Source organism: Cornus florida, unplaced genomic scaffold (genome assembly GCF_030987335.1).
Source record: "Cornus florida cultivar Cherokee Brave unplaced genomic scaffold, ASM3098733v1 CherokeeBrave_3.0.0_Hap2_Chr01, whole genome shotgun sequence".
NCBI classification, from domain to species: Eukaryota; Viridiplantae; Streptophyta; class Magnoliopsida; order Cornales; family Cornaceae; genus Cornus; species Cornus florida.
This window is the reverse complement of record NW_026775571.1, coordinates 104,125,425-104,142,344: the sequence shown is the minus strand read 5'-3', so window position 1 is coordinate 104,142,344 and position 16,920 is coordinate 104,125,425. Positions and strand designations below refer to the sequence as shown.

At 31.6% G+C, this 16,920-nt stretch overlaps 1 protein-coding gene across 1 annotated transcript; it reads right to left on the bottom strand.

Annotated features, from left to right (window-relative positions):
• Positions 1 to 14,309: 14,309 nt before the first annotated feature.
• On the bottom strand, positions 14,310 to 16,666 carry LOC132311128 (WRKY transcription factor 71-like). The gene is made up of 3 exons (XM_059808872.1): positions 15,894 to 16,666; positions 15,633 to 15,776; positions 14,310 to 14,916 (listed from the first exon to the last, which is right to left on the bottom strand). Exons 1-3 carry the CDS (start codon positions 16,355 to 16,357, stop codon positions 14,556 to 14,558), a joined length of 969 nt encoding a protein of 322 aa, XP_059664855.1. The 5' UTR covers positions 16,358 to 16,666; the 3' UTR covers positions 14,310 to 14,555.
• Between the last annotated feature and the right edge of the window lie 254 nt (positions 16,667 to 16,920).

Sequence of the window (16,920 nt, the reverse complement as noted above, 5' to 3'; positions counted from 1 at the left end):
AAGTTTACAACTCGGGAATCCTTCTCTAGTGGACCCCTAGTAAAAATCCCAAACTGAACGAAAATAAATAACTGAAGACAAAATCTAAATCCAATAACTGGAAAGAAGTCCTACATCGTCGGTAGAATAGAAAATCGTCTTTGCTCAGCCCGAACAAGCCCTAAGACTGGAACCGTCCGATACCTGAAAAATGATAAGTGGGTCAGGCCCACTAGCAAGTTCTATACTATTACAACCCAAGCAGAGACCCGATACGCATGTACATCCTAACCAATCCAACAATAACTAAATAGTCCGTAAATATAAATATATATATATATATATATATATATATATATATATATATATATATATAATCACACTACAGGACTCTCACTGGACTACAGGCCCGTCTCAACCTGACTAGTAGGCACCATGCAAAACGCACACGAAGTGGGCATGACTACCTAGACCTAGCAGGGTACACATCTAACCATCATAGCCAGCTATGCATCCCAATGCATATACGCTTCCTAGCCAACGACTCTGAGACTCAGGCCCATATCGTGGCACCATAAAAATATATTTAAATTCCGTTCCAAACCAGAAGTGTCACTCAACTATTTAGTGATCTGACACAACATACAGGTAGGACTTAACTTTTATAGTTAATCCATCCTTCAATCCAGAGTAGGTAGGACTTAGTATTTTTGAGCTAATCCCTCTAGTATGACACTGTCCCATACCGGTGCATACAATCCATTCATCCAGTTGATAATATAAATGACAGTAAATATCAACATATCCAATCTAAGCATAACAAGAATGTTTAACTAGCATGCTTGTTTAATACATCCAGTATATGATTCCCTGACAAGTTTTAAATACAAAGAACAAATATAACCATCCTGTAACTCACAAAAAGCATAATAATAATATTAACAGTAATTGCATGCTTCCTTGTAATACTTCACAACATCCCCCAAGTTGACATAAACAATTCTTGATCAACATCAATTAGTTTCTTATTAAGCATTAAGTGTAATTATATTAGTCGACATGCTTAATCCCACACCACTGTTTCATGATTTAAACATAAACTTCTTAATTCAATTAACAAGCAACTTGAATTGTCTCTAATAAAGTCGTCACACAAACTTCCTTAAGTGTCGTAAACATCAATTAATTCCCCGTTAAGCATAACTGACATTATATAATTTGAGATGCTTACTCCAATACCACGGTCATATGATTTACACATAAAATTCCTAATTCAATTGCTACTTTTAAAACAAGCAACTTGAATTATCCGCATCACCGTAAAACTGATCACTTCCTAAGAGTCTTCAGTTGTTCCTTATTTAGCTTCTTATGGTATAATATGAGTTACCATGCCATCATAGAATTTATCAAGGGTTTATTCATTACAAAAAACCCCTAGAACCATTCCTAAAACATTCTGGAACTTCAAAATTCCAAATACAGTAGCCTAGATTCGCAGGAAAAAAAAAAAAAAAAAAAAAAAAAAAAAAAAAAAAAAAACTGGAAAACTTGGAGGAGCCGGCTCCACACAAAGTGGAGCCGCCTCCAATTAATAGCGGAGCAGCCTCCACCAAATTCTAGAGCCGGCTCCACTTTGTGTGGAGCCTGCTCTGCGTTTTGAAAACCCAGATCCTCCCCTGTTGCATGATCTTCTCCAACTCAGGCGATGTTTGGCAACTCTGTTCTTCCAAACCAAGGTTCTGACTGATTAAAACTAAACCCCAGTGTCTTCCAGAGTTAATTATATCATTTACTTATTAACCAAATTCAATTGGAACAAGAGTTTAGAAAAAAACAATTCCCACAAGCCAAAACCAAAACCAAGAATACATATTGTATAGAACTTGTTTAATCCTTCCAACCAACTTTCTTTCTCATTAAAACTAAATACCAAGGTGCTCCAGAGTAATTTAAATTCACTTTCCATTGATTTAATTCAATTGAAACAAGAAATACACAAAATAGAATAAAAACAAACAAAAGACTTAATCGGAAACACAAACTGTTTTGAACAAATTCCTGCAACCAAGTAATTTAATTTAGTTTTTACTCATCCTGGGATTGTGTTAGAGACGCAAAGAACACAGGCCAAAGAGATAGAGTTAGTATAAAACTTGCCTGTGAGACTCGGTTTAGAAATCTCAGCGTCTTTCTTCTAAGTTTATCCGGCGCCCCTTTGGTTTTCCTTCTCTCTGTTTCTTCTGTCTCCACAACGTGGTTAGGGTTCTAAACCCTTGACAGCCTTATACAGATATATTTATAGGTTTATAAGTTTACACACAACCCTAGTTTAATTTAAACCCTACGCTAAATCCTTAGTCGACTCATATGAAACCTAATTAATGTTTAATTATGTCGGCTACATACGTGACGTCTAAAACCAAAACCTTAATTAATCCTACTAACATAAAACTCTATTTATAGAAAATCCATTTATACTAAATTAAATCATTCAACAATTAATTTAATTTCAAGAAAAGAAAAAGAAAAAATAATTAAATAATTAAAACCCAATTAAATAAACAATTAAATAAAACAATTAAAATAAAACAATCAAACAAAAACAAGTAATTTAAATAATTCACAAATAAATCAACAAATTCACAACTAAATCCATAACACACAATTTAAATAATTAAATAAATTCTAGAATTATCCTTGTTAAATTAGGGGTATTACATATACCAATAAGTTTTTTGAGTATTTTGCAGCCACTGGTAAAACAGGCGATAAAACATTACTCAATAAATATCTTCAGAAGTTACCCGGAAGTGTAGGAACTAAAATATGGGAAAATGGTTAGAAAATCCTAGACGTGATACGCTAACTATAGGAGATAGAGTTAATCATGTGTATAACATGTTAAAAGCATAATGTAGACAACGTAAAGAATCTAAACAAATCAAACAATAATTTTGTTAAATGTGTAGACAAATAGATTTTCCACCATGATTGTATGCCTCAGAAAAATTATAATTATAAGCGCAATAAACTAAAAAATATATAATCTACGCAGAAGTAAGACCTACAAGAACTTTCGTAATAAAAAACATATGTCAAAACTAACCCTAGGCAATTCAGAAAGTGGCCTTGGTATAAAAAGGAAAAAATAAATAAAGATAAAAAGGATAATAAGGACAAAACTAATAAGGTAAACACTTTACCCACAAAAGAACGACATTACAAATGTTTTTTTTGTGGCGATCCAGGAAATATAAGACCAAATTGCCTTTATCGATACAAGCAGAATCCTATCAAAAGGATACAAGAAAAGATTAACATACTTGAAGATATTGAAGAACAGATAGAAGAATTATATGAACTAGAAAATATTTATGATTCTGACGATGATAATGAAAGCATATATAGTATCGAGAGCTTAGATAGCAACTTTGATAATATTGAAGACTTTGAACAATAGCTCCATTCAATAGAAGATTTCGTTCACACTATAAGTAATCCATCATGTTAGTATAGCTTGGTTAATTTTCAATTTTCTTCTTATAATTGTAAACAGTGCAATAAATCTATTACAAAAGGTCATTACTGTGAAAACCATTGTAAAACTTTATTATGTCATAATTGCTATACAAAATATGAAGATAAGCAAGAAGATATTTTAGTCGAATCCATAAATTCAATATATAAACCATCTAGTCTAATTCAATTCCCGGTAACAATAGAATTTAGAGAAAAATTAGTTCAAACCTCAGCTATGCTTGATACTGGAGCATCCAAAAGCATAATTCAAAAGCATTTAGTACCAGATGAAGCCTTAGTAAAGTTAAACTATAATGTTAACATGAGCCAGTATAATAATGAAAAACTTCCAATAACCCATTATGTTCAAAGCATTCCTATAATAATTAATAATGAAAAGTTTGTTTTACCTCAGACTTATGTAGTCAATAATATTTCTAGCACCTATAATTTTATTTTAGGATTAAATTTTATAAACTCACTCACAAGAGGATTCATGTATACCCCTACAGGTTTACAATTATTTAAGAAATGAACCTTTATTTCATCTAGAGATCCTTATATTCCTCAAAAAGAAAAAGGAGCCATTACTGAAGCTTTAATGTTTCTTAGTCATCTAGATAAACCAAAGATTTTCCTTAATAATATAGCTATATTAAAAAACCTCAAATTAAATATTGATAATTTTATAAGACTAACTGAAACCATTGAGATTCTAGGCGAAGATCCCTGGAAACACTGGTATAAAAATAAAATTGAAACAAAATTAAATATAATAAATCCTTTTATAACTATAAAGACACAAGATAATCCTCATACCCTAGATGATCAAAAAGAATTCAAAAAACAAATTAAAGAACTTTTATTACTAAAAGTAATAAGAAAAAGTAATAGTAAGCATAGAAGTCCAGCTTTCATGGTTAGAAATCATACAGAAATAAAAAGAGGGAAAGCTCGTATGATTATAAATTATAAACATTTAAATGATACCACATACGATGACAGTCATAAGATTCCTAATAAAGATGTGCTACTAAATCGAATACAAGATAGAAAATGGTTTTCTAAATTTGATTGTAAATCAGGTTTTTGGCAAATTCGTATTGCTGATGAATCCATTGAATAGACAACATTCACATGTCCCGAAGGACATTATGAATGGTTTGTTATGCCTTTTGGATTAAAAAATGCCCTACAAGAATTTCAGCGCAAAATGAATACTATATTCAATAAACATTTAAAATTCTGTTGTGTTTACATAGACGATATTTTAGTCTTCAGTCAAACTAAAGAAGAGCATAGAAAACATCTTGAACTTATATTCAACGAGTTTATAACACAAGGCCACATTATAAGTAGTAAAAAGATGATATTAGAAAAAGAAGATATTGAATTTTTAGGTTTATACATAAAAGACGGAAAAATATAATTACAATCTCATATTGTCAAAAAGATTTTAGACTTTCCTGATAAATTAGAAGAAACCAAGTTGTTACAAGCATTTTTAGGATTATTAAATCATGGTCGCAATTTTATTTCAAAATTAGGACAATTAGTAGGACCTTTGTATTCAAAATTAGGAAAACATGGTCAAAAATATTTTAATACCCAAGACATAGAGTTAGTTAAGAAAATTAAATATATAGTGAACCTTTACAACTTCCCCTTGAAAATAGTTATAAAATAATTCAAACAGATGCATCAGCTCAAGGATGGACATGTTTACTTCTTCAAAGACCTACAAAAGAATCTTCTCGAGATGAAGAACAAATTTGTCGCCATACTAATGAAACTTTTAATAAAGCACAATTTACTTTACCTTCAACAGATCTAGAAATTCTCGGAGTAACAAATTCTATTGAAAAATTTCAGATATTCCTTGATAAAGAATTTTTTATAAGAATAGATTATGATAACATAGTTAAATTTGCAAACAAAGCAAAGCAACAACGGATATTTGCAAAACGATGGATTTTCTTTATTGATTGTATTACTGGAAGAGGTTTTAAACCCATATTTGAACATGTTAAAGGAAAAGACAATTATTTAGCAGATATTCTATCCCGTTTACTAATTGATTGTTAAATTTTACAGGAATGGAAATCAAGAGCAACAACAGCTATAGCCTTATACCAGGCAATTCTAATCTTCTTTTGATTATACAAAATCCAGCTCAACAGTTCTGCGCTAGACATAATCTTTTTCCTGACCAAAAACTTATTTTAGATAATATTTGGTTTTCTAGAAATAACCCCGATATAACCCTCGTTAGAAATCTAAATACTTTAAGTGAATATTTTGTATCATCTAATAAAACATATCAGAATTTACAACAAGAACATGAGACACTTATATCTCATTATAAAAAGTTAAATTTAGCTTATAAAAAAACGACAGCAAATCCCACAGAGCTAACTATTGCTGAGCAACGGACTGATGAAGATGAAAATCTTCAGAAGGTTCAATTTCTGCAGGTACAAACCAAGTATGCCAAGTTATTACCCATATTTTCTCCCACATACAGAGAAATCCTGAGACAATAAGTTGAGCTCTTTCTGGAAGACATCAAAGAACTTATCCTTGAAGAGTTTAAGTTAGATGGGCTTAAGGAATGGGTTGATATCCAAAATTACCTCAGAAACAACAGTCCATCCAAAGGAACCCATTATAACTATTTTTTCTTACGATTTATACAGACAGGCAACCTTACACCTATGGCCATTATCTTGTTAGATGTAGATCCTATTTTCTTTATTCCTTTTGAAATAACTAGAAAACCCCTTTTTCTCTACAAAAACAACCATTTGTTATCTAAGTAAGCTGTTAGAATTAGAAATGATCTACAGTGTCACCATACCAAAGGACACGCCCTTAGAATATCTAGATTTTTTATGTAATTTTCCTAACCGTTTAAACCAAGCCATTGCCTTCAAACAGAAACTAACCTAAAATTTTATGCCAGACAGTCCAATTCTTCTTCAAATCCACAGTATTCCCCCAGAATGGGTAAAAGATGGAGCTATAACTCTGGGACAGCATCGAATTTACATTCATTCTGATCCCACAGAAGTTAAAGTTCTTACCCAACACATTGATTTTGTAAATAACTTTCGAAATGAGATAGAACCAGCTACATTTAACCATCTGGTATACTACAAAGCCTATTGTCAAGTTAACCTAAGCTATAATCCTGGTTTCAGACTCTATAATTATAATATCAACATGGAAATTTTTGTTAAAGCAAGAATTCCTCATGTCCTTAAGTCTCCTCCAGAGATTGAGATATCCCCAGAAGTTGAAGAAATAATAAATGAAGAAAAAATATTATTGGAATAGTTCGATCTCACCTACAGAAATGAAGAAACTAGCTCACTAGACAGTACTGATGAATACCTAGCCCACAGGCATGCAAGAGCAAGAGTTGACAGTCTAACAGATAGCACTACCGACAGAAATTTGTCCAATATGCAAGATTTCTAGAGGAAAAGCAGATTCTCCACAATGAACAGAAAAAAGCAGCTTCAGCATTCAAGAAAAGTGGATTCTCAACAATGTACAGTTAAAAGCAGATCCACCGAATGCAGATTCTCAACAATAAAAGTAGATATAATTCTCCAGAAAAAGACATCAACAATTCAGCAATAATTCATGTCATCTTATCTCTAAAGCATCTTGAATCTCAACCATCCATGTAGCATCTTCAAGCTCAGCAGCCGATTCCTCCCTCTCTTCCTCTATAAAAGGAACCTCTTTGCTCAAGTAAAGATCATCGAGTTTTTAGAGCAATCAAGTCTAGAACCATCAAGCATTTCAGCCTTCAGTTTTCAGTGTGTTTTCGTTCAGTTTCCTTTGTACAATAGTGTGAGAGTGTATCCATGCATAAACAGTGTGTATCCATGTATATATTTTCCATGAAATAAATCATCCAGTTTACTCTTGTTCAAAAATTTTATTTCCTTTATCTAGTATTTTTAGTACTTTCGGGTAAAGGACTTTTATCGACAAAAAGATCTAATATATAGATTTTATTTAGCCAGACAGTGTGGATCCTAGAATTTTCTTGAATCCAACCAGTACAAGCTGCCTTAGTATTAAATTAGCAATTTCTTCTATGAGTTGACTCGAACTGTTGGCTTGTTGGTCCGTTCTTGCTGGTGTTCAGGCGTTTGTATAGGACGTTATCAGAGCATTATCAAGTTCGGCAGTCATTTCTGTGATTTAATTGTTAAATTTATTCTATGTTATTTTGCATGCTTCTATCTGGTTAGATCCAACTCAATTTTGATATCAGAGCCTATATTGTTTCGTTAAATTTAATTTATATATAAGATCTTTTGTCTAAAGAAGTCTCTAAGTCCATATTAATATATTGTAAAATTTTACTTTATTTCTTAAACTATTCAAGGATCATTTAGCAAGTATATTCCAAAATCTAAGATCATTATAATATAAAAGTATTGTTAGGGTCTCTTCTAATAATATAGGTTATTGTGTGGTTTAAAGTAAAAAGTATAGTCCATTTTAGAGAAATATTGTGTTGGTCAAACCAATAATTGAAACTTTAAGACCTTGTTTTCATTTTAAAGTAACATTTGGGCCTTAAGCCCATGTATTTATAAAAATCCCTTTTATTTTTACCTATACTAAAAAAAAAAATCCAAAAAATTAGGGGGGAGGGGGGTGACATGGCCCCCGCCAGCCCCCCTTCCCTCCGCCCCTGACCCCGGGTGTAACAAGGATCATTTATCCCATATCGGATTCGGATGAAAAAGTGATTGGATATAAATGAGTGGGTATCTAGCACAACCCAACAACTTGAGTTTTGAGTAAATAGATAAGCGTCCACTCCTTATAGTAAGGAAGAGAGTGAGAGAAAGGGATCTACTGTTAAGTATCTTATTTTTTTTTCTTAAATTATATTAATATATTCGTGCTATATGTATCTATATATCTTTGTTCTATTTTTTTATTTTATTTGTGTGTTTGATGAGAAAATCTTCAATTGAAACCTTGATCTTTCTTTAAATCTTTTTGTTAATTTACACAAAAAAAAAAAAGATGGGGTTTTTTTTTTCACAAAAAAATTGTTCATGTTTTCTTTACTAAAATGGTATTTTCTTTACAAAAAAATATTGTAAAGAAAATATTGGATTTTCGTCATGCGGTTTTGGTTTTCTTTATTTTCTTTACTAAAATGGGGTTTTCTAAAAATGGATTTTTTTTTTTGTAAAGAAATCTTTGTTCCTTTTTCTTTATGCGGTTTACAAGATGATTGCGTCAAAATGAAAGAATAGAATAAGCAGAAAAGCCCATTACTCCTTTTGAAGGGCAAGACCTGGTTAAAGCATATATTGGAACCTGTAGAAATATATATATATATACAGTCTATATTCTTCATCTATTATGAACAATTTATGCGTACCAATATTTGATAAAGTTAAAAAGGTCAACTAAATGGTCAAAGGACAATTTGGTCAATTTTTCATACTAGTTGGCTTCCAGGGTGTCTTTGTCCACTTTTTAATCTTTAAGGAGTGTCATTATCCACAAAACAGGTAAGTTTCATCTAAGTGTCATTTTGGCAAACCTCAAGAGTGTTAGTATACTACATCTTCTTCTTTTCTTTTCTTTTTTTTTTTTTTTTTTTTCATATTAAAATCTTTTGCCAGATTTTTACGGTTACCCGAAACCACCCACATAAATGAGATAAAAATAAAAAATAAAAAATAAAAAATAGAAACCACGTAAATTTATGTGTTGTTTATATAACGTAAATTTTTGGTTAGTATCTTTTTGTTCTTTATATGGTGTATTTACTCTTTTTAGATTTTTAACTGTGTTCTTGATTTGCAATATTTTATAAAAAATATATAGTAAAAAAAAAAAAAATTACTATAGAAAATAATGTTCTATTGCATGATTAGAGTGTGAATGTTTGGATCTATTGTGACATAGCTATAAGGCGCTCAACGGACTTTTTTAATCTTATAAAACCTTTTCTGAACTTTGGATTAATGCAAAAACGACTTTTGTTGTGCAACCTAGTGTGTATTCATATCTCAATTAGAAGTTCTTAGATAGAGCTGCTTCAGGTTTTACATAGAGCATATTATTATTATTCTATTCCAAATCAGGCGAGCAACCATTAGTCATTATTAAGAGACATCCCAGTATCTATATTTAGTCATCCGAAAGTCTCTTTTAGTAGCTTTAATAGTAATTCGTTTTTAAAAAAAAAAAAAAAAAAAAAAAATAGATTTTGTGCTTTATCCGCATATCATTTATCTCATCCTTACGAAATACCAAATGAAATATAATGATCTTAGAAGGGATATAATGAAATTCTTTGATTGTTCTTACAGAAGAATGATCTTCTTTTTTTTTTGACTGATGGTACCAACAAACAATTAATTATAATATAACAAATATAAATAATAAATAAACAGGGCGTTCTTTTATTCGAAACGCCTCGTAATCTTCAACCAAGAATTCCTTAAAAATCAAAATGACAAAATCAGTGGTTACACAATTGGACAACACTTGCTACTTATCATAAGTAGATTATTCCTTCCAAACACAAATGCACAAATAAATTGTGATTATAAAATCAGAAAAATGATAAATAAAAACAATAATTTTATTTGGAATAAAATTCAATCACTCTCTCTGATTTTTCTTATTTATCAATCTACTGATTATTTAACTTTATTTGAAATAAAATTCAGTCATCCTATCTAATTAAATCGGTGAGTAGGTAAATTTTGTTCCCCACAAATTATTTCATTCTTTGCCTGGATCCTTTCACTTGCGAATATGGGTGCCTTTAAGATGAATTGACGGAATAAGGAGTCAAAGCAATTTTAGTATAAGATCTTTGACACAAATCAAAAACTCTAACTCTAACTTTTCAACTACTCAAACTAAGTTCTGCTAAAAAGTCATACGATTTTAAAAATCAAGTTCAACTCAATTCTCAAGTTAGCTTCAGAGTAATTATTTAAATAAATAAAAAAATTATAAAAAATAGTAGGATTTTGGAAAATGAATTTATATTCATTATAGATAATTATTAATTATAAATATAAATAATGGAGTTAAAATGGTTAAGTTGGGATTGCCGACACCTCAATCGAGCTCAACTTGTATTAATATATATATATATATATATATTTAAACATATATAAACCTATATGCTATATGCAATTTGTTGATTACAGTACCAAGTTTGGAAAATTAGTATACATCATATGAAAATTGAAGTCTTGTAGTTGTGGAGTACAGTAATGGGAACAGTGGATATAAGTTGATAGAACATTTTCATTTTATTATTATTATTATTATTATTATTATTATTAATGGGTCGTTCTTATTGATTAAACTATGTAGAAGTACAAATGAAGCAACCACCTCGATTATGTATTTACTTTGTGAATAAAATAAGTGCCTCATGGCTCATACTTGCTGCCTACAATAGACAGCTTCTCAATAACTCCAAAACTAGCTATGATTATATGGAGACTTAGCTAGATTGAGCAGGTGATTATATATATATATTAATTTCTTAATTATTTGCATGATCGTTTTTTTCCTAAAAGCCTAAAGAGTGTGAATGCTTTGTTTTCTTTTGACGCACGGCAATGTATACTTTAATTGGTCGTCAAAATATAGGTATACCACATTTTGTCACTTTTAAAGATTGTAAAACAGATTCAAACCCATCATTATCAACTTTTGGGTAGTGAACTTGAATTGGTCATCATCACTAAATTTAAGTTTTATATCAAATCATTGAAATGCAATTTCTTCTGCACTCTTCTTTAACAAATGTATCTCATATATTTATTTCAATAAATTAAATATATATATATTTTGTTGAAATATGATATGCTACGGAATAGGGTAATTAAGTAATCTTCTATTACACATAATCTTCAATAAGAAACGTTTTGTACAGTGTCTCGAAGTGTCTCGAAGATTAGTCGAGCAAAGTTTCAGAGTTAATGAAAACAAAAAGAAAGAAAAATATTTTAAAAAGTGTTTTATAAGTAGTCAGAGCTTCATAATAGTGGGTGCAGAACTTCATAATAGTGGGTGCAGCAACCTAAACTATCAAATAAAATATTTTTTGAACCAAACCAATAAGTGCAAAAACTTAAATGCTGATTAATGATACATACAAAACATTATGTACAGATTTATAATGTCATGACTAAGCATTCAATTTGTCAAACTCGGTTTTATTCAATTTGTGAAATCAGTGTGGGAATGTGGGATGGTGTCATAGGAACTCAAAAGTGAAGCATTTAAGTGTTTACTGTATGAAGTCAAGCATTCAAATATGTGGATTTGATTATGCATGCCTTCCAAAATTTAGAAAATATTGTTTTAGCGTTCATATCATATAATTTTCATAGAAATTGTGATTTGAAATATAAGTATTTGAGAAATGGTTTAAATAGAACAAGGTTACAAAACACAAATTATGTAAAGCCCAGTTTAGAAAAAGAAACATTGACCATAAACACAAACTATTGATAATTGAAAACAAATTATGTAAAGCCCAGTTTAGAAAAAGAAACATTTACAAAAAAATGAATATGCAAAATTAAAATATAAAAGTTGAGCAAGGGCACTTGCCTTCACTTTCTTCAATTGAATTGCAATGTTTTACCGATCCAAATTTGCATACAACTTGTTTTTTCCGTGGTGCCAAGTCTTTAGTGTTCTACTGTGGTCTAAGTTCAAATTAAAACTACCAAATTAGCCCTTGTCCCTAATGCCTTTGTGTTATAAGGGGAAGTTTGGCCCATATCAGATTTGGATAGAAAAATAAATAAGTATAAATGGGTGAGTATGTAGTATTATCTAATAATTTAAATTTTTGGGTAAATGCACAAGTACTCACCCGTTATAATCGGTATCAGAGCCAGACCTAATCCTTAATTAGTGGCATGTATGCAGTATTATTTTTGAGTAAACGGACCCAATTACATATTTTGTATATTATCTTTAATTAAATAGTATATTCTGTCATTACATTCTGAAGCTAACTATCAACCATCTCCCATTTAGTATTCATATAATCACACTCACAATAGTAGCATTATTTCTTGCTGTGCCAAAAGTTTTGACCATTTACCCTCAAGATGCGAATTTGAGTATGAAAAGACATTTATTTGTACAAATAACAATACAAGTTTGACTTTCAGGGAATAAATAAATAAATAGAAAATAACAAGACAAGTTTGGTTTTAACCAAAAAACAAGACCAGTTTGGTCTATATTGATCTATCCTCCCAACAGTGAATTAAAACACAAACTTAATTTTAATAATCAGCAAATTCTAATCACAGTGTAATTAGCCACAAACAAAACAATAGTGTGTTTGGATAACATTTTGTTTTGGGGATATCTTATCTAAATTAAATCACATATTCTGAAAAGAAAAAAGGGACAAATTATTGTTTTCCATTGACTTTTAATCAACTCACTTGTCACATTAAGAATGAATCAATGATGAAAACTAGGTCAAGCAAATTAAACATTCACCCTTAAATATTAATAAAAATATGGTAATTTAGTTGAAAGAGTTCTATCTTGAGTAGGAAGCATCCAAACTCGTAGTGCTAATTAATGCTTCATATTCAACAATTTCAATTTAATATAATAAAAAGGCCCTAATGAGTTTCACACCATAAATCCAACATCTCATTTGCACTATTCACCAAACCTATTAGAGCAGAAGTGTGATGTTTTTTCAATTATCTCTGAATTTGATATGGAAATTGAATCAATAAATTCACTAGCAATAATTCCCTTAAAATGGCATATTAAACTCATCATTGTTACATATGAAACTTGATTTTTATTTTATTTTATAAGCATTTCATCATTCTGTATTGCTCTTACATGCATGGCAATGCAACCTTGTTTTGCAGCATCTCTTAGGAAATTCTTATTTTAGGTATCAAAACCTCATTTAATTGTACCAAACCACACCATCGATCCCCGGCCAGTACATAAAAATATGAACTTCATGCGGTATTATGGTCGCATTCACCATGCATGGATATCCTATATATATATATATATGGTCCACAAAGCTGTATCAATTAATCAGAGTGATGATCATATGTATGTGATCGACAATCTCATGAAGTAATTTCTCTCCATTAACTAAAGGTGGGGTGAGGAGTTGATGCAGATTGGGGTTATAATACCTGTTGCATTAATTCAATAGTGTCATCCCGGGACCTATATGTGCCCGAATCTTACAGAAGTCCCTAAATTGCAGTAGATAAATTAACCAAATACTTTCTATATTAATACCACACATACATAGTTAGGATCGAGTTCATTTCACATCTAAATTAAGTTCACGAACTGCACTAAGTTTATCTTCATATGTTCTCTTCTTTTTTCTTTATTTATTTTTTAAATCTATCTCATCCTTAAATGTTATTGATAGTACGTATTTCAGCTGAATATTCTCAAGTACAATAATGAGATTTTTTACTTTTAATTTTTCTCGAAATTCAAGATAATACGACCTGCATTTTCTCATCGGGACTCTATATATTCATGAACCCCACATATAGTTTATGGCTCAATACTCGCAAAAATTATAAAAAAAAAATTTACCTTATAACTGCCATATATCATGCTGATTTGATGATCCACATGCATTTGACAGAAGAAGATTTCTAGCTTTTCCCAAACACACAGTATATACCAATTAATTCGACGTACAGCATTAGAACTGAAACACACTCACTATATGTGTGTGTATTTGATAGGGGTTTCTTAAGTTCAAGAAAATTAAGTAACTCTATTATATAACATGAATTACAGATAGTTAACCAAAAAAAAAAAAAAAAACATGAATTACAGATGCATACTACTAAAAGTTTAACTACGAGTATGAGAGATAGAGAGAGAGTCTCTTGGGATATATATATATATATATAAAAGCCCTTGGTCTGGAAGTTAAAGTTTCGATCAGAAGAGGGGGGGTTAAACCTTTTTAGAGAGAAAGAGATCGATATCAGAGAGATTCATGGCTCTTGTTTATGCAGCATTGAAGGAAGCATGTCTTGGAGAAGTCCATTGTCCGGAAGTGCTTGAAGCTGCTGAAATGGGGTTAGAGCCTGCTGATAGATAGAGTTTGCGCCACCATGGTTGTACATATGAGGAGGCATCTGAAGCATCAGTTCTTGAGGGAAGCTCAGCCCAGCCATCGGTGACTGTGTTAGCATCGGATGGGACAGCATTCCGGCTACATTTCCTCTCAGTGTCGCGGGTATGGGATGGTTATGCTGCCCTTCATATGTAGTGATCACAATTGATGGATCCTGGAATGACCTCTCCACACGTTTCTTAACAGTACACTTTTGAGTAGTGCACCGATAATAGCTTCTGCAAATAATAGTGAATCAAAATTGTTTCCTAAAAACAAAAATCTTGCACTAAAGAAGATGATTGTATCCATAATTTTCCAATGGCAAAGACAGTAATGAAACTGATCAACATCAAGAACTCGTTCATTTTCATATCTTCTATGATCTTTTCTCGGAGGATTGGAATCCCAATTCATATGAGGGGAGATCGAGCATCGTTAGTAATGGCTTCTAAATGTAGAACTGTTCCTTACTAGATAAACTAGAAAGCAAGAGCAGGCAGTCTCACTCTATTCAGAAACAAAGTCTTGAACCAAAGAAAATGATTTTTATGCAAAATTTTCCAATGGGTTGCTGAGAAACAGCAAAAGGAAAGAAAATAATGAAACTAATTAACATCAACAAAAGTTACGTTTTTTTTTTTAGTTTCCTTTATCTTCTTGACAACCACATAAAGCATTATGTGTTTTTTTCTGCAAGGTATTATATTTTGTCTGATAGCTAAGAAAATCATGGAAATGGAAAAGAAAAGTTGAGTTTTAGCTTACTACTTTCATTCCTTCTCTAGTACCTTTAATTTTGACAATACAAATGAAAAAAAAAAAGGAAACTAATGTGAACACACACTAAACATGATGAAGAATCTTTGAAAATGATTCACATATATACAATTATACACACACAAAACACACAGAGTCACACATATAACATGTATAAATTAATTGAGAAACCGACCTGGGATAAGGGCTATTCTTGACTGCTTTCTGTCCATATTTTCTCCATCTATATCCATCTTCTAGATGATCAACTTCACTCTTGGTCATGAAAGCAAACCTTGGTTCTTTCTGCTTTTTCTCTCCTTTCTTTTTTGGTTTGTTCCTGTTGATATTTTGATTAGTCAAAGTTACATTTCCATACGCAAAAGCAACAAAGATCATATCAAAATTTGTTGCTACAATACTTTACAAGGGGAAAAAAAAAACCCAATTCACTTACACAGTCTTAGAGCTCTCTCCACCATCTTCTGAACCTTTTGGCTGCTGCTCTTTCTTGTTCTTGGAAGAGTCCTCATCGCCACCGGCCTCAGTGGACGAATACGAGACGGAAGAGTTTGGAGTGACCGGAGTTTCATTACCACCAACTAGGTCTCCGGCTTCCACCACTGGCGCCTTTTGCTCATCTCTGAGTGTAGAAAATGAAGAAGAAGAAGGCGACAAGCCAAAGGCTCTTGCAAGGGTGTTATAGTCTGTGGATCCTTGTAAACACTGATCACTAGGGCTCATGTATGAAGAAGGTTCAAACCCTAGATTGTGAGCCGATGAATCGGCTATGGAGGAAGCCTTGTGAGTATACATATAAGAAGAAGTGTTGCCCGAGAGTGAGAAATCGGTTTCACAGTTGCCATTTCGATCATCATGGAATAGGTAGTGATAGTAAAGATCTCTGGGCTCTTCAGACATAGGGAATATTAAGAGGAGGAGAGGAGAACAGAGCTTTGACAGGAGCTTTGGTTAAAGTCTTTATTTAAGCTTTGACAAGGAGATTGGTTGAGGGCTATTTGTCTTATTTTTATGTTGATATAGAGAGAGAGAGAGAGAGAGAGATTATGTGGCTTTGAATGACAACTGCTAGCCTAACCTTTATGAAGAAAGTTTGACAAAAAATTAGTCCATGCATTTCTAGGGTTGAGTGTGTTTTGTCTTAATGGCTCCTCCCATCTTTCTTTCTTTTGTGTGTGTGTGTGTGTGTGTGTGTGTGAGAGAGAGAGAGAGAGAGAGAGAGAGTATATGAAGCTTTGAATGATAACTGCTAGCCTAACTTTGTGAAGGGAGGTTTGACAAAAATTAGTCCATGCATTTTTTTAGGGTACCATGTAGAACTGTTGTCTTAATGACTATCTTCCTTGTTTTCTTTTTCTTTTTCTTTTTTCTCTTTAATTAATCTCCTTGGTCATGATTTAGGTGCAAGTTATAATTATATTATTCATACCTTAAGTAGAGAAAGGAATATTATTGCAAAGGAT

Excerpts from the sequence above, each read along its gene's own strand:
- LOC132311128 (XM_059808872.1), bottom strand. The coding sequence starts at position 16,357 with ATGTCTGAAGAGCCCAGAGATCTTTACTATCACTACCTATTCCATGAT. Across the intron at positions 15,777-15,893 it reads GGAGAGAGCTCTAAGACTGT|GAACAAACCAAAAAAGAAAG; the intron begins GTAAGTGAATTG and ends AAATATCAACAG. Across the intron at positions 14,917-15,632 it reads AAGAATAGCCCTTATCCCAG|AAGCTATTATCGGTGCACTA; the intron begins GTCGGTTTCTCA and ends TATTATTTGCAG.